The sequence below is a fragment of the Lepisosteus oculatus genome, chromosome 3 (assembly GCF_040954835.1).
Source record: "Lepisosteus oculatus isolate fLepOcu1 chromosome 3, fLepOcu1.hap2, whole genome shotgun sequence".
Classification (NCBI taxonomy): domain Eukaryota; kingdom Metazoa; phylum Chordata; class Actinopteri; order Semionotiformes; family Lepisosteidae; genus Lepisosteus; species Lepisosteus oculatus.
Genome location: NC_090698.1, coordinates 38353351 through 38380684, shown reverse-complemented (window position 1 = coordinate 38380684; position 27334 = coordinate 38353351). Strand labels below are relative to the sequence as shown.

At 36.1% G+C, this 27334-nt stretch overlaps 1 protein-coding gene across 4 annotated transcripts in view; it reads right to left on the bottom strand.

The window, feature by feature from the left end:
• Positions 1-22769, bottom strand: part of arl15a (ADP-ribosylation factor-like 15a) — a 232326-nt gene extending 209557 nt beyond the window's left edge. For 2 of the 4 annotated variants that reach the window (XM_069187152.1, XM_015365078.2), the window contains exon 1: positions 1969-2067. In XM_069187152.1, the coding sequence (XP_069043253.1) occupies positions 1969-2022 (54 nt within the window). In that variant the 5' untranslated portion in view covers positions 2023-2067. Of the gene's footprint in view, positions 1-1968; positions 2068-22439 lie in introns of those variants that run through there. The other 2 variants (XM_015365070.2, XM_015365061.2) reach the window with 2 other exon arrangements.
• Positions 22770-27334: the final 4565 nt, after the last annotated feature.

Sequence of the window (27334 nt, the reverse complement as noted above, 5' to 3'; positions counted from 1 at the left end):
ACTTTAGGAAAATTAAGCACATCTGCATTTCTGGTAACCAAATATAACTTATAACTGTTGAACTGTAACTTAATCCTTAAGAATATTTTCATCTTTTAAGGTGATTCTCCAGAAACAGCAAGCATTCCAATGGAACACAATGGAAACTAAGGAGAAATGCATTTAAAACTGAGGGAACAAGCTACTCAGTTTATCTTTTTCTTTCATGAAACAGCCAAATGAGGAACTCAGTTTACCTAGTTACTGGCAACTAAATGAGCTAGATGGCCAAATGGTCTCCTCTCATTCCTGTAACCTATCTTGTGTTTTACATGCCACATAGTCATTACGCCTTAAAGCCTGTAGCAAAATAACTTAATAGCTAGTAGGGCAATAGATTCCTTTAAGGGTCCTAGTTTGCATTCTGCTGTAGACAGAACAATTATTTTTTCCAATATTTTTTTCTTAAAAAACATTTGGGTACAATTTAGGAAGGGCAATCGTATGGGTTGCAACATCTCTCACTCCCCTGTTAATGTATAGAATCTATTTATATTAACATATGGCTCTTTTATTCAAATATTGTATCTAGAATGTGCTATAAAAGGGAAAAAAAAATCCTGTGTATCCTTTGTAGTAATGCTACAAAAGCATAAAACAGTAACAGAACATTTATAACAAGTTTCCTTCACAATATGAACTGTAAAATTAAATACCCTAATAATATTTTTATCAGAACCTGTTCTCAAACTTAACAGCTTTGTTAAACCTACAGTAAATAGACGTGCACTATACAATGTATCTAAAACATACCTCTGTCTGCTCCGCAAGTAAATGTGTAATCCTAGCAATGTGTCCAGATGCAATTTATCAGAGACTCAGACTCATTCTATTTGTAAAACAATGCATTTGTTATATTTAAAACGTACCTGCACTACTCATCTAATTCTGGTTTTGAAGGGTACTCTTGTAAAATGAAATGAAATTAATGAAATGACAAAATGGCAAGGGTGATCCATGCAGTACTTAAGGGATGAGTCAGATTTGTTAGGTTCATACTAGCTAGCAAGCACCCCAGAAACACTACTAGATGCAGGTAAGATAAGGGGATTCACCGAGTGATTGTTATTCACAGTTACAGTATGTCAGAATCCCAAATATGTTATGTTTTGTATTCACTGCCAAATACACTGTAGCAGGAGCCAAAATATCACTTCACTCACAGAATTGTGTTAGAATGCTAGAGCAGAAATGTGGAATAAACAGGCTGTGGTTAAAACAAGAGAAAGGTTTTAAGCAAACAACAGAAACAAAAAGCGTTTTTCATAAACCTCCTGACCTATATAACACGGTAGCATAGATTACAAAATGGACTTTGTAACCACCTGCCGTCTGCTCACAGAATACAAAGTGTTTTCCCACTCCTTGAAACATAGTCTTTCATTTTTAAGGTGACATCGTATCTTATAAACGAGGTTCTATTATTTTACTTCTAAATACTGATAAATGTTTAATTGAATTAAGAAAAAAATAATAGATATTTTATCTTTTGATTGGAAACAGAAAATGAAGGTGTATTAGTAAAAATATCCTAATTACTTAGAGTAAGAAAAGCTTTTTTTCTTGAAAAGAAAACAAGTTAAAGGGGATAAATGTTTTTCAAATAAATATACAGCACATAAAAGTGTAAATAAAATTAAATAAATTAAATACATTATTTACAGCACTCGTTTTTCACACACAAAAACATGCAGTTATTTTTTTAAACCAAGACGAGAGTAACATGCAAAAGTGCCGTTCCACCTTAACAAGATGTAAACACATGTTATGGAAAAGGGAAGTACAAGCCCTTTCATTGACAAAGTGCCGTTTTTACAATGTGATTTAAAACGACAAAACAACACAATTCACTGAGGGACATACAGCAAATATATTTCTGAAACGTACACACACACCTCACTTCTATTTTATGAGAGCTTTACATCTTACCGTATAAAAACCAATCCTACAAAGAGCTAGCGTGAGCTGCATACAGTCAGACATCGTCCACGGCAACAGAGTAACCCTCGACAACAATCAATCCAGTGCAACTAAATGAGGCCAGGAGGAAGAAGCAGCAAGGAGACAATCTCCTTTAAGTCAGTTAAGGTCTCAGGCACTTCCCACTCCGGCTAAGGAACAGGGCAAAGCATAAAAACTATTTTTTTCAGTAAAGGAATTTACTGTACACATTAACATCTGAATTTAACTTAAATCCATAATGTCAATTACATACTGTACATTAACCTGCTATCATTTAATCTTTGTCACATCTGTTGTATATCACATATATGCATCTTCCTAGTATGATACTGCAGGATACAAATATAGCAGTACTTCATCAGTACTATCTGAAGTTACTGACTAGATCTCTTCTACTTTCCATTAGGTATTACACATGGAAAAAAAGTTTAACCTTACAGAATGATAATCTCTTACAAAAGAATGACCTATAAATTGGAAGAAGCAAGACCTATTACCTTTAATCTATCCCCAATATATTTTATAAAGTGAACTCATTTAGTACCACTGTTCCTTATTTGTACACATTCTTCAAGTGTTTAACCTGTAGTTTTATACCAGCAGAAGGGACTCCTTGGTTGTGTTTTTAATAGATTGAAGGGTCTTAAAAAAGTTTTAATATTAAGACATCTAGGTTTTATCGAGGCCTTGTTTACTGATGTTATCTAGCCAAGTTTCCTTGAATGCAGCAAGGGACATTTTCTCCATTTTCTGACTGGCTAGATACTGTAGGTTTCAATGTTATTTATTGAACTGTGGGGGTGTGCATGATTGCATACAGTAGTTTACAGATTAAACTAAAAAAAGAAATAAAATTGCATTAAATCATATAAATTAAAATAGAATCAAAACAAATTCTAGAACTTCTTATTGTATTTTGTTTTTCTTGCTCTTTTTGTCCTGTATCCATTCTACCATCCTTTCATCTAAAATATGGACATTTCTCCCACAACTCGGGAAGAAAAAAAAAGTCATACTACAGAAAACTTTCCATTTTTTTAATGAAAGAAATTACCTTGTTCTGAGAAAACCATAACAATTTTCTGAGAATAAATTATTATTATTATTATTATTATTATTATTATTATAAGTCTAATAAGGGCTTTTTAGCATGTAGAGACATTTTTATTTATTTATTGAACTGTAATGTTAATGAGGTGCTGCTCCATTTGTTTTACCTAGTGGTAGTTTGGATATTTTCATACTAATGTGATATACAAATTACTAAACACAACCCAAAAATGTAAGTACTAATAATTCATCTCCACTTGATTTTGATCATCATATCAGATAAAATGAGAAATGGATTTATTCAATTACTAATACCATTATTACTCTTCTTACAGTGATATGTGATCTTAATGACGATGGTAAATGTTGCAAAGAAAAAAAGATGGTATGTACTTTGACACAGAAAAGCACAGTACCATTCATGTGTTTCCACTGAAAATTCCACAAAAGGATCAAATGACCTTAATGTTTCCCTGTGCCATGGCATTTCTTTTGTTGCTCTTGGAGTGTGGCTTCATTCCATAGGCATAGTACCTGCTATAACAGCAATTCCAATATACATAAGTACACGTTGTAGTATACTTTTACACTTTTTTATTCCTGAACCCAGAAGAGTATTATTTCTCTTCCAAGCACGTCTAGTGTCGTAACCTTAATTGCCACGTGCATGGCTACAAGCCAGTGATCTCCCAGCTGTTTCTGTCAGGAGATACCCAGCTTCCCAAGACAGTCAAAACAAGCAGGCAGTTTTAAGGTGGGCCAGCTCTTGCTAAATAGAAACATGAGAAAAAGAGGCTCATGCCATTAGCCAGCTCTGTATGATCCACTGTTGTACTAAGGATGTACTTGGCACCTCAAGCCTCCATTGTTTTGCTCTATGGGATAAATATTGTTCTCTTGTTCAAAGACACATTTATAAGCAAAATCCTTTAGGTCTGAAGAATTGTTTTAACATTGTTAACATTTCATTGTGTTTAACATTGGTATTTAAATGAAACCTCATAGAATTTATATTGATATCTAGATCTAATACCGCTGCCTAAGAAAAACACAGTGACATGCCTTAATGACTATCACCCGGTGGCACTAACTCCTGTTATCATGAAGTGCTTCCAGAGGCTGGTCATGGGGCACATTAAGGACACCATTCCAGACACACTGGACCCATACCAATTCACCTACCGGCCCAACAGATCCACAGATGACGCAATCTCCATTGCCATACACACTGCCCTATCCCATCTGGATAAAAAGAACACATAAGCAACACTACTATTCATCAACTTAAGCTCAGCTTTTAACACCATCATTACAGATAAATTAGTCAAGAAACCCAGTGCACTGAGTCTTGACACCACCCTCTGCAACTGGATTCTGGACAGGCAGACCCCAGGCTGTCAGGCTTGGAAACCACACCTCCGGCACACCAACTCTGAAAACTGGGGTCCCCCAGGGTTGTGTGCTTAGTTCAGTGCTTTACTCCCTCTACACCCACAACTGTAATGCCAAACTTAACACCAACTCCATCATCATCAAGTTTGCCGATTACACCGCAGTTGTAGGTCTGATCGAAGACAATGATGAGAGGGCCTACAGGGAGGAGGTCAATCTCCTTACAACATGGTGTGAAGACAACAACCTCACCCTCAACATCAGCAAAACCAAGGAGCTGATCGTTGATTTCAGAAAACTGCATAACGGTCATGCCCCTATCCACCTCAACAGGAATGAAGTAGAAAGGGTCAGTAACTTCACATTCCTTGGTGTCCATATCACCGAGGACCTCACATGGTTAAGAAAGTGCAACAGCACCTATACTTCCTATGACAGCTGAAGAAGGCTACGATTTCTCCCCAGATCCTCTCTTACTTTTACATATGCACTACAGAAAGCATACTGACAGGTTGCATCACAGTGTGGTATGGCAATTGCAGTATTGGTGACCGCAAAGCTCTACAATGGGTGGTGAAAACTGCCCAGCCCATCACTGGGGTTGCTCTCCCATGCATCCAGGACATTTATGACAGACGGTGCTTGAGGAAAGTTCTTAGCATCATCAAAGACCCCACACACCCCAGCTACAGACTGTTTGACCCTTTATCATCTGGAAAAAGGAGCATTCGGGCCTAGACTACCAGTCTCAGAGACAGTTTTTACCCCTGCACTATCAAACTATTAAACTCCCAGCATCAGTCACATATGATCTGAACCCTTACAGTGACTTCTCTCTGTATCAAAACTCAAACACACATTGAAATCTACCCCTACCTCATATGTCAAAAAGTTCGCCCCCCATAATTTTCGTTACTTTATTTCATTCTCTTGATGTATGATTTTGTACAACTGATGTTGTTTTGCACGTTACCTGTTACCTGTTGTTGTTTTTGCACATTGCCCATTGTCTCTGTCTTTCTTTTCTTATACAATTGTATTGTTGTTTTTTTGTACTACTTACTGTCTGAGAGCTAGCTAAATAGCATTTCATTATACCATACTTGTGTATGAGTATAATGACAATAAACTTGAACTTGAACTTAGTACATTTTCAAAAAGCTAAATGTACAGTCAGATAAATAAGTTGTCCTTAGAAATGTGAAAATAAAACTCTCCAAAACCAGGAGTATCTTCTTAATATTATTACTTTATTTTATAAAAATGCAGATGTTAGCTACAGTTTTGTACATTTTGATTTGGACATATTTTATATGTGTGGTCTCACCAATGGAAAAGAACATTTTGAATATTTAACGCTCTAATATTTGGAATGGCAAAAACAACACAGGTATATTTTTAACACATTTCACCCTCCAGTAACCAAGACAAACATTTACCTTCACATCTTGGCTACAGCATCCAAGAGCTTCAAGTGTTCTGCAACAGTGCTTGAAATCATCATAATGGTACAATGAGTTCTGAGCTTAATTTAGACCTTATAGCCCATACTGAGTGGATCATATCCCTGTTTTCTCTCAGATATTGAAAAGCAATCCCCCATGTTGGTACCAATGAAAAGGTTAACTTTTCTAAAAATGCATTTCTCGTGGGGCACTTGAAAAGACTTTATGGTTACTCCCTTGTACTCCCACAAATCCCATATTACACATTTCCCCTACTTTTACTGTACACTTGCAAAATCTGATACCTTATTTATTTTCATTTTTTTTAGCGGGATCTGTCAAAGAAAACAAACACTCATCCAGCCGTTTCAGAGCCATTCAAAAACAACAACAAAAAAGATTTGTAGAGAATGCAGTATCCTACTTAGCACAGCCACTTAATTTTGCTGAGCAGATGGCTAATGATCACATCCTCTTCAAATCCCATTGAACATTTCACAAAGCAGATCTCAGTGCTGTGTCAAAGGTTTGTTACAGCACCTTGCCTTTCTTTCCATCTTTCATATTTCACTAATCAAAAACTTGCCGTTTACTTTAAAATTGTATGTTTTTTATTTTAATTTCAAAAGACCATGAGTTACATGTTACACCTTCCACCTACACCTTACAAGTCAATAAGATACCAAAAAAGCTATTACAGTCAACTCAACTGGTAATACGTTTAGGATATCTGAATATTTTTTTGAATATTATTTGTTGTCAGACCATAGTAACTAGTCACGAGATTTACTGTGAAACTGTCTAATAGTTGCTTAACTGTCTTGTTTTCGTGTATTCAATCCCCTTTATCTTCTATTAAATATTATGCATCTAGAAGGGTCTCCACAAGCTTCTCGAAATTATATTTTATCTGCCCATGAACTCCAGTAAAATGGTATATTGCCAGAACTAAAATAATAAAAATATTCACAAACAGCCATTGCTATCATGAAGGTATCATAATATCAATATATTAAAATTAGTATGTGACACACTTCTACCACACAACTTATGCATGATTTTATCAGACAATTTGTGTTGCAGCTTCATTTTGTCAGGTGAATATTTTTATATCGTTAAAGATTTTTTATATCAATAAAGATTTTGCAAAAGTAGAAAAATGACACTTCATACCATCAAAATAAGATCCACATTTAGACTAAAATCTGTGACATTTCTATTCACAGTACTTGCAATAGTAAGCTATGGAAAGTCTGTTAAGATGCCTTGAAACCATGCTATTAATACTAATTTCTATTATTAACTATTAAATAAAGTCCTGCATTCCCATTTACTTTGAAATTTTCAAAAGGGTTTAAAAAGAATTTCATGTTACTTTCTTATTCTTGTGCTAAGCAAGTGTGTTAGAACATTTTGTAGGGTTACTGCAAATTTCCAGCTCAACTGAAATAATCTATTTGTAGCTAGAAAAGACTTTCCTGAGAAAAAGCATATTTGATAATGTCTATTTTGTATATTAATTTCTGATTAAATTTCAACCAATGGCTACATTTCCTTGCATAACTTAAATGTGCCTTATAATATTAATGTTGTATTATAAATTACAAACCTATTGCCATTTAGACAGCTATAAATTAGAGAAGGTTAGAGATTTCAGATTTCATTATTTCAGGCCATTTTGTCTTCAGTCAAATATAAAGCACTTGTAAAAAATGGGAATTATTTAAATAAAAAATATACTGGGCAACATAATCGTATAGTCTAAATTACTTACCTCAGGTTTATACAAAAAGTGACATCTGTTGTTCTCAATCCTGATTCAGACACTTGTTTAAATGCCTCATCTAACTCTGTTGTCTAGGTCACTCTGGGACAGATGATTCTGAAACCTAGCCAAAAAATAATGTCTAAAATTTCTTAAGTCTCAATGCTTAAGTATCAGCAGATCACAGTGTAATGTGGAGTGATGCTTTTAAAGACTCAAAAATCTCAAGGAGCTGGAAAAACAAGTTTTGCTCAAGAGATTGTAGATCCTAAGATGACGACCCACTAAATTTCAAGAATTTATTCGCAATCAAAAATTGAATTTCTGCTGCTTTAATTAAGCTATTTGTTTTGAAATTCCATTAGTTTTGCCAGGTTTATGGTTCATATTCTCTATTTGTTTCTCCTCTTGGTAATGAATATCAAGTTAATTCAAAGGATATTACCAGCTTTTATTTACTGTAAGTTCATGTTCAGTTCCAGTTGTGTTGTCAAACAAAAAGACAAAAACTTTGCAAAAAATGTGGTAACATTTCGGTAACTGTGTACTATTTCTTAATGTATTTAAGTTGTTCCATATTTCCAGAAAAGGTGTATGCAGATATACAAATATAACAAGTCTCAGTTATGACTTTTTACTACTCTTTATTACTCTTACACAAGTGCACTCTGTATAAACCATAATACATAGAGTTCTCGTGTATGCACAGCATTCACTGAATATTAATGAGTCCCAGAAAAGCCCACATGTGTAATTTCTGAAGTAAAAAAAGCACAGGTTATATTTCACTGAGCAAATGGTCTACCCTTGCCCTACAGTAATTATAGCAGGAATTTGCTGCACACAGCAGGAAAGGTGGAAAATGACATATTCAATAGTGTAACTTAAATGAGGTTGAGCCTGCTGTGTGTCTCAATTAATACAAAACGTTTGCTGTTTTTCACAACATGAGGTTAGTTTTCCATTAATAAACTGGATGTTTTATTTCTGATTCCAAGCAGCTCTGAAGCTGACACCAGAAAAATATATATTACTTAAATCACTCTTTAAGAGTAAATCTACAAATCCTTGCAATTTCTGGTACAGTGACATTATAATGTCATACTGTAGTTGCTGCCTATCAAATTCCTGCCACTGTTTACATAAATGTTTCATGTCACTCTCCACTTCCCTGTCACAGTCACTGTCAAAGAATCCCTGCTTTTATCAAATTCATTAAAACTTTGAAGCCATGAGGGAACGCTAGATACTCGTATTTAACCATGCTAGTAAAATCAGATGTGCACAGTGCATGGACGGAAAACAGAATCTTTTCACAAAACCAATCTGGTCATTTTCATATAGAATCCTGTGGGCGACTTTGACTTTTCATGAACTTCTATTTCTGTGAAAAACAGCACATCCTTTCTCACCCAGAAAGTCTAGAGGCAAATCTCTTCAATCTGACAAAGTGTGAAAAAATGTATATCCAAAACCAAAATCATTTTAAAGTCTTCATTTTACACACAAAATGAATGATGGGAGGTTAGTAATATCTATGTCTATGAGTTCAACACTAGCATACAGAGATAAAATATTCCCTTTTAAGTAGACAAAAAGTAAGGTATCAAGCTCATTAAATATTTTTTCTTCCTTTCTAATGGATAATTACTAAATACCCTAAATAGCAAATAAGAATCCTGTATCTACATAGTTTATGTCATTATTGTTCTTATCATCCTCTATCATTTTAAATTGAGAAAATACATTTAAACTGTTATTCTTTAGCAGTCATCCAACATGGTCTACATTTTGGCTATAATTGTTTTGGTTATATGCCATCTACATGCTTCAGATATTTGTAAGGCTCAAATGTGGCAAACACATATTTGAAGTTTTAATGGCTATTGCGTTTTTCTTAATGCAGCTGCAATTTCTCTGCTGAAGCCTGGTGCAGATTACTATAAAGTGTACACTGGCATTTTGGAAGGCTTCTTACCAGTAAACTATGATCCCTATAAACATAAAAAGCTAATAATACGTTTGCCATTTTAAAGCATTTGTCATTGGATAAGGTTGTATTTAGATGGCTAGCAAACTCTGGAGACTTTATTGGCAATTCATTGCACTATACTATATAAAAAGGACTTAGGGAACTGTAATTTATTAACATCAATTCTTTTCCAATATTCTATGGAAATGTCAGTTTTTTTCATATGCTTCCAATAGTAAAAATGTTTAACTAATGAACTGAAGTGATCGTAGCCAGCAATTTCTAATCTAGCAAGGCTTGATGGATTATGTTTGTTAATCAAAGGCCCCAACCTAGGAGATCACGAGTCTCAACACCATAACGAGATCGTCCCACCACACAGGAGTGTCTAGTCTCTAAAAAACTTTGCTTTCTTCCAAGATGATAATGTGAATTAAGCCATGGTTGTCCTATTTGCCACTGAATATTTGGGGAGTGACCTTGGTACAACATGTAGCATCTAGCCGTCAAATACCTGTGAACAGACATATATTTCTCCAGTTATTATGAGAGTAATGGAACAGAATTACACAGGACAGCATCTGTAAACTGGTGTAAAACGTGTCACAGATATACAGTTTCTACTGCTTCCAACAGTTGTCACACATACTACTAGATTGGGACACAAACAGTGGATCCCCTACTGATGACAAATGCTAATCAGTATAAGGTCTTTACCGATGTCATGTCTGTTTAATAAAACTACACCTGTTACAAAAGATTGACACTTTCCCGATTACGTTGTAGTTTGCAGTATTAACTGATTTATTTATATTCAGGATATACCGAAAAGCAAAAAGTGAAATATTTGCAAACATGGAACAAAGCAGAGATATTATTGTTAAAAACACGGTACAGTGTGTTAAAAACCAAGCATTCATTTTGTATATGAATTAAACACAGACCAACATTTAAATGACTATTAAAATAACACCTTGACCCCAATTACAATATTTTTCAATACAACCATATGCAGCGGGAATGACCTTATTCAACAGCAGGAAGTCAATCAGTATGTGATTTCAAAAAATCACTTCCAGGCCAAAAATAATTGCACTGGTAATTAGAACCTCGTTATTTAACAACTAAGTATTAAAGAGAGGAAATCTAGTAGAAATCCTTATAGAAGAACGCTCAGATTTAGAGACCTTACATTGCAGTTTTGGTTGATAGAGAAGACAGCCATGATCAATACAGAGTCCTCAGGTAAACACTGAAACCAATGGAACAAGACAGCAGTACTATCACATTCAGTGGCATTATTATTGACCAAACTGCGACTAGAATCCCTGCACTGCCTGTGCAGAATTTCCATAATAAGGCAATTAGTGCACTCTGTGTGATAAGAAAGGATGTGATGTTACCACCTGGCAAGCCAAAGCTCACTGCCCTTGGTCTTCTCAGAATTTACACAAGGTGTAAACACCTCCTGGGGCTGTTCGGACTTGCTCATGCCAATTCTCCCAGCTGCCTTCCTCCAATTAAAAGGTGCTAGATCTACCAAACCCAGGATATTTAAACCCTGCTCTGCCACTAAGCCAGTGCTCTGACTTTGAGATATCTTCCAACCTTGATAGCATTACTAACCTGTGTCTCAGAAGGACACGCGGCCTGAATTCTGCCCGAGAGATTCTATGCCTGCCTCAAATACGTTCTGCCTGTCTGTATCCCATTGCTTTCAACCAAGCACTGGACCCGTGGCACTTTTCTGCACCTTCTGCCTGCAGCCTGCAAGGTGGGGCAGCCGCCCTGCCTCTATTAGCCTTGATAGCTCCTAGTTAGGTCAGTCTCCAGGCCTGCACTGTACCCAAGCCACTGGATTCTCAGCCCATCAGTGAGGCGCAACTTTCCTCATCTGCACACTGGGTTATAACATGTGAGGCATAATTTCTCAAGAGAATAAAGAATATTAAACTACAAAGAAACTTACAAAATTATAATAAAACCTTCACCAAACAATATGGCAAACAATCATCTAGAACAGGACCCAGATGTTCTGACGTTTTTGCCGATGGTTTTGTAGTACATGTGAAACATTTACTCTGCCTTGCACCAATTTTTGATGGTAAACATTGTATGATTTAGAGATCGCTGGTGACCCAACGAAGGTCATTCTTCCAGCAGTTAATGGTATAAATAAGATATAAATATACAGTACAAATCCCGTTAAAGGGGAACTGCAGCACTATTAAATATATTCAAGGTTAGAAAGAATCAGCATTGATGAGCGCATTTCAAAACCGCAATGAAAGTAAAATGTAGACAGTAACATGGAAAACCTCTACATCCGTAAAACCTACAACTAACGTCACAAAATTTCCAGGTATGTGCAGTGCCATGTTCTGCGATTCAGAAAGAGGCAAAAAACGACTGGTGACATGATGTGGCTCTGTTACAATGTAAAGAAGCATATGAATACTTTTAATCAAATAGAAATATTGCCCTTGAACTTGAGACAGTTTTGCCAACAACTAGTACAGTACTTACTTGTTAACTCTGCATGCAGATCACATTGGAACATTTCTGTGGTGAGATGTCTGCTGCACAACCTGTACGTTTTAACTCGTACATCACATTACATTAGTCATTACAGTGACTAGAGAGCACGAAGGGCCGCTTCAGTTCTCACAAGCTCTCGCTCTCGCCCTTGGCGAGACCAGTGTGTTGTGACAACATGGCAACTATTCAATACTTTCACAAAGTTCACAATTTTGAGCTTAATTCAGATTTTTTTTAATTTTGTGATACAATCATTTAATTTATTTTGTTACTGAGATTTAATAACCTTTCTGAGAAATTGGGACTGCAGTTCCGCTTTAAAGATTAAAGAATTCCATGCACAAGATTTAATACTAAGAGCATCTTATTCAATGCAAAAGGACTTTTTGTGTTCATTTTAAGTACTGATAGAAGAACATCAGGGCATCTAAATGAACAATACTCTCATTTCTACATCACTCACAAGCAACTTTGCCAACATGCAGTACTGTCCCTAAAAGGCTGCATTTGAACTAAAGGAAGTGTGGCCTAAATAATGACCTACTAAAGACTCCCTTAAGACAGCTTTGTCTCCAGTACTTAAACCTATGAGCTTCTGCACAGAGTGTGAACACAAAAACGAGTTTCACACCAGTTATGGCCAGGATTCTTTTACTGAGAAAAATAATTTCTGCCCTATTATGCATTGAGATATTGTTCTAATAACATTACAACACAGAGCTTGGAACCGGAAATCTGGTTCTTAAGGCCATTTAATTAACATGTATTAAAACAATGACATTCTTCTTTCCTAAAGGACACTACTTCATCAATCAGATCCTTGTTTTTTTTATTATTATTATTTACTAAAATGTCAGCCTTAGAGTTGGCTTAGCTACTTATTTTAAGATACAAGACTCTAGAGACTCAGGTGCAGGCTAACTGCGCTCAATATACAGTTTAAATATACTTTTACAATTGCTTCTACTACACAGCAGGTAGGTATATTTTATAATTGTATCTTTTATACAATGTTCGAAAAGTTGATTTTTTTTCCCATTATTCAAGTAGGTACAGTGGCTGTGTCAGCATGCGTAGGCTGCAAACAAAAGGTTTATTCCATGCTGAAAAGAGAAGACAAGAAACACAGTGTTTTCAACTGTAGAACCTTCTTCAGCTTTCTTCACCTGAAGAAGGCTCCACAGCCAAACATTGTGCTTCTTTTCTTCTCTTTTCGGCATGGAATAAACCTTTGTTTGTTCCTTTTTTTCATTATTGGCTTACAGGACATGAACTGAAGTAATCTGACTACAAACACCAGAAATCTAAAATGATCGAATCATTAAATTAAATAATGACATATTAATAAAAATAATAACCTGTTGTCCATCACCATAAGCAGCTTAAAAATAGAAACTAATTTAATCAGCAACAAGATTGAAAAGTAACACTCTAGGAATATGCAAATTTCAATAATACTAACACTGTAAATATAGTGTTAATACAGCAGTTCCATTCCACCTACAGCTGCAATACTAAAAGAAAATATTCCCACTGCAATTGAAGGTGCAAGCAATTCCTCTTTCCACACCAATGGCAATTTCCTATTCCCTATATATTAATAAAACCTTTGCTCTAAAATGCTTTAAGCAGACAGTGAAATTCCACATAAAATGGGAAGACCTCTGGCCTTTGAATTGTTGTAATCTACTGCATAAAAAAAAAAGACACTTCAGGCCCAAATTTCCAACACAAATGGAAAAAAAGATAAGTATCCCGATTAATTAGCCAAGCCCTAGAGTATAAAACACAGAGATAATTAAGGAAACCCCATTCCCTGAAACAACAAGATCTGTGTGACATAACCATTGAATGACACACATCCCAGGTGTGGGGACAGATATTCCATTACTTTTTCCTAAAACCAGCAATAAAATGAGCTACAAAAATAACAAACATTATATAGGACATAAAGATTAAAGATGTTTGTATTTGCTTGAAAATGTGAATGAATGCCAAACACTAAAGTTTTAACTGATACCCTGCCTTCTTAAAAAACAGCTTGATAAGATCCTTTGATCAAATACTGTAGCTACAGTACTACCAAAATAACTAGACAGGCTGAATTGCTTTTTCTTGTATCTACCTTTTCTTATGTTCTTTACTTACACTTCATCAATAGCATGACCAAATTGGACAAGAGGCTACTGTATTCTACTAGTTACTGTATTTTCAAAATACACTTTTCCTTAAAAGCTGATGATGGGCAATAATGATCATTCTATAATTTACTGACTATAAAAGGTAATCTTAAATTGTATCTAAAACAGACCACAATAAGTTAAGCAACAGAAAAAGAAAGGAAGCTTTGCAATATATTTTAGTGTTAACTGTTAAATCAGAAGGGCAGCACATTGCTGTCTTGCAGTATTGGGGCCCTGGGGTGTTATCTATGTGGAGGTTGTATATTCTTCCTGTGTTTCTTCCACAGTCTAAACACATACTAGTAGGTTAATTGGCTTCTGTTCTGGAAAAATTGGCCCTGGTGTGAGTGCTTGTTTGTGTCTGTTATTGCCCTGTGACAGACTGGCATCCTGTCCAAGGTGTATGCTGCCTTGTGCCCGTTGCTTGCTGGGATAGGGCCAGCTCCCTGGCAACTATGCATTGAATAAGTGGCTAGAAATTGTATTAAAAAATGTAGAAAATAAAGAGAAATAGTAGAAAAATGTAAGGAAATGTAAGAAAATAAATCGTGGAGTATGATAAGTTATGTGTGAGAATCTTCCTTGGAATAATTAAAGAACCCAAAGTTACAGGACTTAATTTGTCAGAAATACAGTTCAGTTTATTCAACATCTGTATTACACGTACTGTACCACTGCTTTGCATTTATTCATTCAGTTTATATCTTCTGATGAGGCTCTTAGAGTGCACAGAAGTATAGCAGAGGTAAGTTTCTAAACTGTATGACTACATGCTTCATCAAATATCAAGAGCTAAGATAAAAGCAATTTGCAACTGAAACTCAATGTTGTTATTAAAATCGATCCCAAAAGTCTAAAGGTTTTTCTGTGCTCTTCAGCATATTTGCTGAAGAAATAACCACTGAGAACTTCAAATTCTCAAAGAAATTCACCAAGATTTGGGTTAAATATTTTATTTATTTTTCACAAAGGCCAAATCATCTCCCAAAATTAGAAATTACTGTTTTCTGGTCTTCTTCTCTTCTCCCTGTTCTATGTTTTAGGTCTATTAATTTAAGATATTACATATAGATTATATCATATAAGATATAACATTTTCATTTTGACTATCGTCATCTACTGTTAAGTGGACATAATTGTCCCTCATTAGTACAGGTCTTCAGGTAATTTTTTATAAATATCACAACATTATTTCATGTTTAACACTAAAAAATTATTGAGAGGGGTTTCTTTGGAGCTGCTTGATTTCAGACAGAAAATACATTTTCCATCATATTTCAGTGGGAATCAATAACAATAAAAAGAGCAGCCCTCCTGATTCCGAAAGGCTCAAGGTTGAGCTCTATGATTCAGGTACTGTGTGTTTAAACCTGGGTCATGTCACTAGACAAATGTAAATGAGGTTTCCCAAGCAGAGGCTAACTGGCTAAGCCTGGTTTAGGGTAGGGTATGATAAGCCATACCCTACCCTCTGGGCTCTCAGAGACCACTGTGGACACTGGGTTGCTTGCAGGCATGCAGTGCATTTGCTGAGGGGCTCACCTCTCCTCTGAAGGGAACTGAAAATACTGTACAAGGGTGTGTCGCCTGTGATGTATTAACAGTCGACTGACTTGACTGTTAATACATCACAAATGGCCAGGTCAGAGGAGTCTGCCTATACTTCCTTATTCTCTCTCGTGTGTGGTAAGCAAAGATCATAGCTGCAACCCAAGACATGAAACAAACACAAACATCAATTCCAAATCAGGTAAGTATAACAATAGATAATTGGTGATTCTAAAATGGATATAAAAAGAATAAATCTCCATAACGGGCGTTACGGAAACCAGGTACCTAAAGCATTTTTTTATATAAACTGCCTTATGGGGTTGACATCCATCAATAATTACTGAGCTTGGCTGTTTCACTGGGAAACAATCACTGAATTTCACATTGGGCTATATTCTAAAGTATACACTTGCACAGCCCCCCCAGTAGCACTTTTTTACATAGAACATAAAGCTATGTCTTGCTATGTCAAATGTCTTGCTACAGCACAAAATAACATGCTGCATGTTTGGTCTTCATAATTTACCACTACATACTGTACTCATATTGCGGCTGTAAATGATATTTTCCAGGTTTTTAAAGAATATATATGGTTTAATACTGCCTGGCTAAGTTGGCATGCACTCATAATATTCACATCCATTTTAAGACCCACACAACTGTAAAACACTCTCTGAAGGTCAAGTCTACTATCCTGTAAAAATTAAATTTGATACAAAGAAAACTCATCACAGAATCCTGTGTTTCTGCCAAAAGGGTTGTGCACATCTATCATTTAGCTCTACTGGTGATAATTGAGACAGTGAACAGAAAAATTCTAAAGCCACTGAAGATAAAAGGTTTACTCATTCTAATAAATGTAACACAATGTCACGCTGAAAACAAAATTCTATGGATCCTCCTAAATTATAAAAGGGAATGTAGCTGATTGTGTAAGTATTCATTCATCTAGAGACAATATTTAGTAGAGGCACCTTTGGCACAAATTACAGCCAGGAGTCTTCTTGGATAAGACTGGACCAGCTTTGCATATCTAGACACTGCGATTTCTGCCCATGCTTCTTTTCAAAATTGCTCACACTCCCTCAACTTGGATGGGGACCATTGGTGAACAGCAATTTTCAACTCCTGCCACAGATTCTCAATGGGATTGAGGTCCGGGCCTTGACTAGGCCACCCCAGAACACTGACTTATTTGTTGATGTAGGGTGTTAAGCTTGCAACAATCAGAGCACTTAGCATTGTGGCCAAAAAGGTCCATTTTGGTCACATCAGACTGTAGTCCTCTTCCACTTGGCCTCTGAGTCTCCCACATGCCTCCTGTCAAACTGTAGTCGAGATTGGATGTGAGTTTGTTTATGCAATAGCTTTCATTTTGCTAGTCTCCCAGATTTAATAATTAATAATAATTGCTTACACTTATATAGCATTTTTCTGGACACTCAAAGCGCTTTACAGGTAATGGGGACTCCCCTCCACCACCGTGCTGGATGATGAGACATAGTGCGCCAGAATGCTCACCACAAATCAGCTATCAGAGAGCAGAGTAATGTAGCCAATTCACAGAGGGGGATTATTAGGAGGCCAATAGGAAATTTGGCCAGGACGCCGGGGTTACACCCCTGCTCTTTTCGAGAAACACCCTGGGATTTTTTTTGACTACAGAGAGTCAGGACCTGAGTTTTATGTCTCATCCGAAAGACAGCACCTGTTTACAGTATAGTGTCTCCGTCACTATACTGGGGCATTAGGACCCACATGGACCGCAGGGTGAGCCCCCCCTGCTGGCCCCACTAACACCTCTTCCAGCAGCAACCTTAGTTTTTCCAGGAGGTCTCCCATCCAGGTACTGACCAGGCTCACACCTGCTTAGCTCCAGTGGGTTGCCAGTTGTGAGTTGCAGGGTGATATGTCTGCTGGCATTTGTGAAGCAATTGTTGTTGTATGCACAGTTTCTCCCATTTTATCCGTGGAAGAAAAAAACTGGTGGCCTCCCTGACTAATGCTCCTCTTGCACCTTAATTACACACACATGGACTCCATTCAACTAACTATGTGACTTCTAAAGACAACTGGTTGCCTTTTTAGGTATGCCATAGGAAAGGGGGTGAATACGTATGCAATAAGTTATTTTCGTGTTATATTTATAAATAATTTAGGTGGATCTGGAGAAGACAGCACAGTGGAGCAGTGGTCAGCATTGCTGCCTCGCAGTGCTGGGTTCAATTCTAGACATCAGGTGCTATCTGCATGCTGTATGTGTGTTCCCTCCGTCCTTGCGCGGATTTCCTCTGTGTTCTCTGCAGACATACCGGTAGATTAACTGGCTTCTAGGAAAATGTACCCTGAGGTGTGTGTCTATGTGTGCTTGCTGAGATTGGCTCCAGCTCCCTCATGAGCCTGAATTGGATGAAGCAGTTAGAAAAAAGATGCATGGATCTGTAGAAGTTTGTTTTCACTTTGACATTATATACAGTTTTGTGTTGACAAATGGCAAAAATCCAAAACAAACACAGATTCCATACAGTAACACAAACTGTGAAAAAGTCCAAGGGGTAGAATAATTTTGACTAAGCTAGGTATGTTAAAACTACACACTAAATAAAAAAATATAATTGGTAACTTTTTAATTTGCTTTGCTTACCTCAGGCTCATAATACTTGTTATCATTAGCCAACATGTTTTTATTACCATTTCCAACAGTGAAAAGGACAACCTTGCTGAAAAGCTTATCAAGGGAAACTTTGTGTCATAGTTATCTATTAAAAAGCTTAGAATTCAGCACTATAAACACCTACCCAAAGAACTTTAATAGACACTGCCCAAGTCAGAGCAATCTGTCCTTCTGCTTAGCAAAAACTGCTCTTCACAGCTTCGCCATGGCACCATCTTCAGGGTAACACAATTATTGCCAAGGTAAGTCACGTCCACCTGATAGATTTAGAGTCATGTTTTGAACAATGCTGTTATATATTAAATCTATTCCACTGACAGTCTTGTCACTGTAATATATACAGTACTAACTCCTACAGTCCATTGCAAGAGAAGAGAAAAGTATAGTGGTGTTTTGCCCCCTAGTTCAAAAGACGCATTTACTTCTTGTCCTATACCCAACTAAAGATCATTTTCATGCAGAATATATTTTCAGTGCATTGGTCTAAGATTTATAGCACTTTCCAAATCTTTCATTTTGTCAGCTGTAACCTTCTTGTACCTATTCTGACTTTGTCCCTCAACATCTGAAGCATGCAGTATTTTTTTTTCTCTAAACTACAACCATCAGATATTATGCATTGTCAAGAGATTCTCCCTGGAAGAAAGGCTGACTGATCCATAGTAACACTAATATAATCCTACCCTAATCATTCATTCTATTATTCAGATTAAATCTTTGTTAGTAGTGGTAAAATGCTGCTGACTGGAGCTCCATTCACGTTTCAGCTCAAGAACAGCTGCTTATAATTGTACTGATTGCCCTTCATAGATAATCTTAGTGGACCATGCATATGTTCAGTCCATTTAATTAAGATGCAAAGCAAGATATTTTTCAGTCAAAAGCAAAGGCTGTTCAGATTACTACTTCAATTCAAAATTTGCTCTGTTTTTAAGAAAAATTAAGGATTGCAAGTATCAAATCACACAAGATCATACATTCTCAATTTAATTGCTTAGAAACCTTTTAAAAATTATATCCACCACTTCAAATAATTAGTTCTCAAAGCTTGAAATATCCCTCAGGAAATGGCATTTTAAACATTGTCCAGAACAAAAGTAGGTCTTAATGGGACAGATTAAATCAAAAAGCATATTATTCCCTGTATTTCATAAATGACAAACTGGAAAAAGAGTGTATGTTCTTGACCACTCAGGGCTGAAATCTGAAGAAGACATGATTGACATTTCATTTCAATACACAGAAAAGATGCAGGGACAGGTGAGACAATCTCAAAACATGGTGGTAAAATCAAACCAATATGTTAAAATCAAACCAACAAAAGATGGCGCAGGCCTATGCTTCATGAAGACGAAAACAATAATGATATTTACAAAGAAGATACGAATATATTCTGGGACAACAAGACTGCTTCAGCAATTTTGGGGGTCACACACTTAATTAATAATATGAGATACAATTAACAAACTTAAACGTAAACAAACATAAAACATACTGTATGTATAATGCATTTAAATGTGTTCTGACAATTTGACAACACCTACAGGAGACTAAACAGAGAATTACTCTGGCATCTAATACATCCTGCAATAAACAGCATAGAGTACAGCTCTCCATCTTAGTAGTTTCTCTTCATAGGCTTTTTCTGATGCAATTAAGGGTTAACTTTAAAATCCTAATTTTGATGTGCAAATCAATTTACAGTATTATGCTCAGTTCCTTGAAGGAACTCCTCTACCTGCACATACCTACTTGAACGTCAGTTTGTGTATTACTCAATAAGGAAATGAAAACAAAAGGGGAAGATCACTGCTACAATCGCCTAAATGTTGCAATGCTATTACTTATCAGGCTTAGTATATATCTTTTCTTGAAGGAAAAATTAAAAAATAAGACTTTTGCAACCTACTTCATACCTGAAATACAATTGCATAATTGCAACATTTTTTTAATGTAGCCTAAGCTATAAACTGAATAAGGGTATGATTTGTCATGTTGACAAAAATGGCGTTACCTCCATTGGATTCAAATCACAGCCATTCAGGGTCCCTCCGGACACCTATACTTCACAGATAGCCAAGAATCCCAACACCCCAAAGGGCTGGGCCTCCTGCCACAGAAGAACTCATGGATGTCACCTCTGTTAACAGGCTCAGTGGGAAATGAGCCCTGTTATGATTCATTGCACTTATATTGCACTTATATTGCACTTTTCATCCCAAAGTGCAAATAATCATAAAAGACAAGACCCACTCATCCACTACTGCAGTGCAGCAGGCATGCACCAGCAGCTCCACGTCAGTATATAACACTATTATATAGACAAAACTATAATGTTTATTGTCATAAATGTCCGTCTTTGCTAACGCTAACCAACACAGTTTTGCCTACTGGAGAAAAGTCCACTTGCATATCAAATATATTGAATGTTCACACAGCACAATCACCAAGAGTGCTAGAAAAAAAAGGATGTAAGGATTTACTGCATCATTTGTAATCAAGAGGAAAATCGCTTTTAGGAGACTTTCACGGTGTTGGGTGTGCCCTTCATTACTGTATGTATACCTTTCCCACAAATTGAACGAGAACCTTGCTAGACTAACAGAACAAAGAAAACTTCTTACGGATTTAAAACACGCGCCTTAAGTTTCAGATATCGAGCCAGAGCTTCAAGTATACAAAACACATGAAGGAAAGGTACATCAAATCAAGACGTTTCCAAAGGCAGTGGCCTTCAACTACAAGCTATTCTTGATTTCATTTATCGTCCAACTCACTGCAACACGTAATTAAGAAGTATACATGTGCTGTAAAAGTACACACCTTTAAATGAAGTGTCGATTTAAAAAAAACGTTCAGTTGTGCAAAAGAAAACTTCGATTTAAAACAGTGTACAACATTGTGCACTAGGGTTCTTGATTGTTTAATTATGAAGTATTTCCATTCAAGATATTGTATTTATAACATAAACAACTCGTTTGAATGTTTTAAGAACAAAATAAATGCCGAGATCCATTCAAAACCACACCAAAACGTTTGACAGACAACATCTGCCAAAGAGCATTCATAGAGCGATTCTAAACGATAACAGCGAAGAACAGGTTTTAATTGTTATTTTTTACTATTTCACTACACACATTCTATCCTATAAATGCCATTAATAGCTATACTCGAAAAAATCCAATTAAGGTATCTGGGAAACCTACTAATGCACCATACTCTTAGAATGAAGTCCTTTTAAGTTACAAAACAACCTTTTGGACCTCATGATTTGCATTATTATTATTCCCCAGTTATGAGTTTTTGCATTCCGTAACACTGTATGTGGTATAAAAACAAAACAAAAATTAAAAAACTAATCAAGCAACAACACGTAATTTAACATCACATAGCCAACCACGGCGGGATTTCGTCTGCTTTTTCTGGTAACAGCAGACCGATCAACCGCAAGAACAAACACTTCAGCTGTACTGGGTAGTGAAATTCACATTAAAAATCCTTTAACTCTGAGTTCACTACTTTCGTGCCAGGGGTTGCAATTTATACCCAACCATGCATAGCATAAGCTCCTGGATTTCTAAACGAATCACAGGAGTCGTATCTCTCTTCAGATCTCATGACATCAAAATAGCCCAACCATAAGCATACTTAGCATTCCTATAATTTAGCCCTTAATGGATCTGTCAGCCTGATAAGAAACTAAAACAGACCTCTCTACATTATATGAGCTCATTGATTCTTAATTCGCTTGCTCTGAATTCAAACTCGGCAAACCTCTGGTCTACCATGCTGAAACTTATGCACGACTGCAACAAGACATTTAAGAGGCAGATCAACATATTTATTAAAGTAAAATTAAATATCATACCAGATAATCCATGTACTGGGTTAGTAGACGTAAATCTTCCAATAAGTCAAGACGTTAAGGTAAAGTTGCTTCTTGTGTATTTGATGTATAACAGATGCATTCAAAGTACTGTATATGGCACAGTGCTTTGTATTCCCCGCCTTTCCACGGTAGAAAATAAATTCAGTATAATTCCCTGTGCTATACAGAGATGGGCTGAAAGGTGGCTTTATAATTGAGTTACAGTCTGCGACTCTCGAGGCTAATGTTCTTGCAGAATGAAGCAAGAGCCCCCTTTTTTGTCCCACTCCCTACTTTGATCACGAACACACTGTTACAGGAACTGAGTAAGCTCTCTTTTCTTTTGCGTAGGGCAGTCATCTGATCAGACACGTGGTACTATTTTCATTCACCTAAGGGTAACGCCCCTAACAGCTGTGAGGCAGTACAGAATTTGACCATTATCATGTGATAGGGGCCTTTTTCAGCGAGACCGTATTTGATACTGTTCAATGTATTTCCTTTCATACTGCTGTGTGTGTTTAACGTTTTGTCGGTAAAGTGGAAGTGGTTTGGAGGATTGATGTGTTTAGAACTGACAGTGCAAAGCTTTCTGGTAGGAAGTCTCGTTTCCAAATACCGTCACTGTAAAAAAGATGCAGTAGTCTACAGAGGCCAACACTTCCAAATGCGTTACGGTGGAAATATTCAATATTTTTAATGTTTAATTTAATATTTTTTAATGTAAGATAAACGCAATACATGTTTAATTGCATTTAAACAACGTCTCGCGGTTTATCTTACTGGTATTACCAATATTATCCTGTAAGAAATTAAAAACATTGTGGATTCTGTTCCTCGCCAAGAGCCTAAAGACCCTCAAGCAAACTGTGAGTCGGTTCTCCGACATAATGTTCTCCACACCATTCAGCCAGTAAGGGTAAGATAAATATGTAGTGGAATATTTTTGCAATAGCCAGAGTTGAAAAGAGCTGTGCATGGCAATCTCCTAATGAATCGGAATGGTCATGCATTGGTATAAAAAGAAAGTCTTAATAGTAGAGAGGCAAAAAGTTAGTCTTTCACTGTGAGTTTATTACTGCAAAAAGAGAAATGCATTCATTTGTGAAGCAAATATACATAAAACATACAAGACACATTACAATAAGCAAACAGTAGTTCCTGTGAGAAAAAGATTAACATCCCAAGCAGACTCTTCTGAGATTTGGAAGCAGGAACAGAAGTAAATAATACTGTCTCCCCAAAAGAAGCAATCAAACTAAAGAACAATGAGTACATAGGCTGACTATATTGTGTCTGAATCTGAACATATTATTGTATATAAATCTTGTACTTATATATTACATTTAAATACCCATTTGGACTTATACCATTTGCTATGCTGACACTGTGTTAGTTCAGGATTTCAGCTTTGGGACAAGCCTTTACAGTGGTGAGGACAGATCATCATGGTTGGCCACACAGATCCCTATGTCCCTGAAGGAACAGATTCCCATTGTCTGTTTGCAGCAGTTTTGAGTCCAAATTTTGGGTTGGCAAAGTCTTCAGAGAGAAGTGAATCACTGGGGTGAATCAGCCTGCAAAACTCCTTGATTTCTAACCTCCGCTAAATATGTCTGGGATGCTCTCAAACAACATATTGCATCCCAGCAACATCTTCCCGGAGCAATTCCAGAGTAGTTCACAGCTATCAGAGAGAATTGGGACTGTTTAATATTCCTTTATTGTCAGGCTTGGTCTGCAGAATAGGGTAAAGGAATGAAGTTAGGGATTGGCCAGAAAGTAATAGTCCTTGTTTATCTGTAGGAGACCGAGATTCACTTTTTTTAAAAAGGGCTGCTTCATAGTGTTCCTTTGACATACATTATTATCAATACTTTTTTTCTAGAAATGTTATACAATGGCCTATTGTGTTTACTTATGTTCAAATATCTTTAAAGTTTTGGGTGTACTACTGTACATTTACTCTACGAAAACCTAAAAAGGTTTATATTGAAAAACAGCATATTTACTTTGGAGGAAACGGTGAAAGATTTATTTCAATTGACCCACAGATAAATCCCTGTTTCCCTCTAAATAGTGTTCACTGTCAACATTAATATTCAGGACATTGACACAGACAGCACTGTAGCACTATAACACATTTGTATTGTAAAAGCTTTACTACTTAACAGAATGTCATCAACAAGGCAAATTACTGTTGTAAATTAGGGACAAAAATGTTTTGAATGTCATATTCTCTTACTGCTCTCTTGTCACATATTATTGCTCCCTTGAAGTGAATATTGTATCCGTAACAGTGGAAAACTGTAAATAACATGTAGTCTACTCCACATTTGCTAGTTTCCAAATGTTAAATTGTGCATTATAATTAAAAAAGAAACTTAAAAGAAAGCAATTGATGCTTAAACATCTGCTATACATGTAGTATACTACACAACTTGTACTGTAGTTATCAAAGTTAGATTGCACATTATACATTTATAAAAATAAATAAAAGAAAAGGCAATTTATGTTTAAACTCTGCTATTCATCAAAGCAATTCAGAATAAAGTTCTTTTGGGTGTTAAATGAGTGTTTAGTTGAGTGAAGCGAATCATTACATTATGTTATGCACTTTGTTATGCACTGACTGCCAGAAAAGCTTAACTGAATAATTAATGTTGTTTTATGTCAGAATTGTGGACTGTTTTTTGATTTCTCTAACTAAAAAAGTAAGGCTTTTTATACAGCAAGATATAACAGTCTATTAGAACAAACAAGTTTGTTTCAATTTTAATTTGCATATCAGACACAACTCTTTAATTTCAATTTATATGCAAACTAAGGTTAATAGGGAATGTATGCTTGAAAAGATAGGTTGAATTGTTTCCGCTCAATCTTGCAAAATATTAAAGCCAGGTTTGGATATATTTAGTCCAGATTTCAGGACATCATATTAAAAGGATGAAAACCAGCTGGGTTAAATTGGTATACCTCTTTTTTGTGGCTATCATTTCAGATGGATTGAAAAAAGAGCAAGTAAGATGCTTGACACCTATCTTAGGAACTTATTATTACTGCAAAATCAAAAGATGTATGGTCATCCCAAGCATATATGATAAAGGGAACTGAAGCAAATATGAAGATATTAATAATTAGGATCAAGATGGCTTCAGCAAAACATTGATGTGACACACTGTGTCTCAGGAGAGTGTGGTACTTAGCTACCTCATAACCCTACCCATAACCCCATGGCCAGATTATCACAGCATGCTGCATCATCAATTATTTATCTTATTTCACTCTAAATGGCATTTAGATTTTTTTTCTAAATTAGGTTAATTGGAAAGCTATATAGTATTTTACATAAATTATATTTTGTTCTTAGTTTGTTGTGGTTAGTCTTGTGGTTATAAAATAAGAGCATGAAAAGAAGTACAAATGTGAAAATTATATTCCTTGTTACACAAACATTCAAAGACAAAGCACAGGCTTGCAAGTTGACACTGTAAAGGTTTATAGGTAAGATGTACGGATGTGTAGTACACAGCTGCTGAAGGAAGAGACTACGCTAGCAGATGAACAGGCGAAATACAACCAAAGTGTAGTTTGGGGCAGCCACAAAATTATGCATTTGTCTCTCCTTAAGGATGGAACCAAATAAGGAAATCACTCTAATCCTGAGGAAAAACAAAATGTTTAATTGTTTAAAAAATTATTTAAATTCAGCATATATTGTATGGCCTTTTTACTGCTGAAACAAAAGAGAAAACAGTCCTTACAGTATGTCAATGTCTGTAATTAACTGAGGTCTGAACTAAACCTTTCAGTAACACCTGAAATATTAATTTATAAAATGAGAGTTTAACAGGATATTCCATAGTATTAAGTATAATTCATACAATTTCAAGACAGACCAGTATAACCTGTTCTTCATAGAGTATAGATTGTTATAATACAGCACTGCAATCTTCTTTAATAATGAAGTTCAAATTCAATGTTTATTTTCCATTTGTAAAATTCTTAATCATGCTTGTTCAACAATGGTAGACAAGTAGTACAAAAACAGTATCTTCTAGTGTACACGATACAATACAACATACAATATATATTTTACAGTGTACAATAGTAATAAAAAATGTGCAGTATATAGAGCAAAAATGCAACAATGTGTAGCTGTTGAAATGAGGTCCTTCTGACACTCTGTTCTATGACCTATAACCACTTTGACAGATTCACAAATATTCTCTTTTATCCAGCAAGTTTTTACATATATTATTTTCTTTAAAATGTAGACAAACAGCAGAAAATATGATTTTCATGACTCTGCTATCCAGGCAGAGCAAGCTAGCTTGAACAAATTAAAAGTTACTGTTCAAAGCATGAGTGAAGCCCTGGCATTGCTGCTGGGAAAAGGAGACCCCATCCATGGAATTTTTCATGTTTTTAAAACATGTTCCTTCTTGTTTTTGATTCACCTGGTTGTTCAGCTGGAAGTCTGTGTCACGTCTCTTGCCTGTAGAGATTTCTCCACAATTTGGTGAAAGAGCAAGAGCTCTTACTGAGCAGAGTTACATCCCCTTAGCCCTCCCCCTTCACCCATGCAAAGTCTTACCCTACCTGCTGTCTCAGAACTCCCATCATGTCAATGATGAAGCTTTTGTGGACTGTGGGGCAGGTGATAATTTTTTGGCTTTACATCTTAGAATTACTCTGGAACCGTGCTCAACCTCTGCTTATGCTCAAGCAATGGACAGACATTCCTGATTGGTTCAGGAATCTTTGAAACACAGGCTAGTCCTCTCCTTCTCTTTATTAGTAAGACAACTGTAAGACCATTTCATTTGTATGGGTCACTTCTCTTCTTTATCCCCTGGTCTTAGGGTTTCCTCGGCTGGCATGACACAATCTCT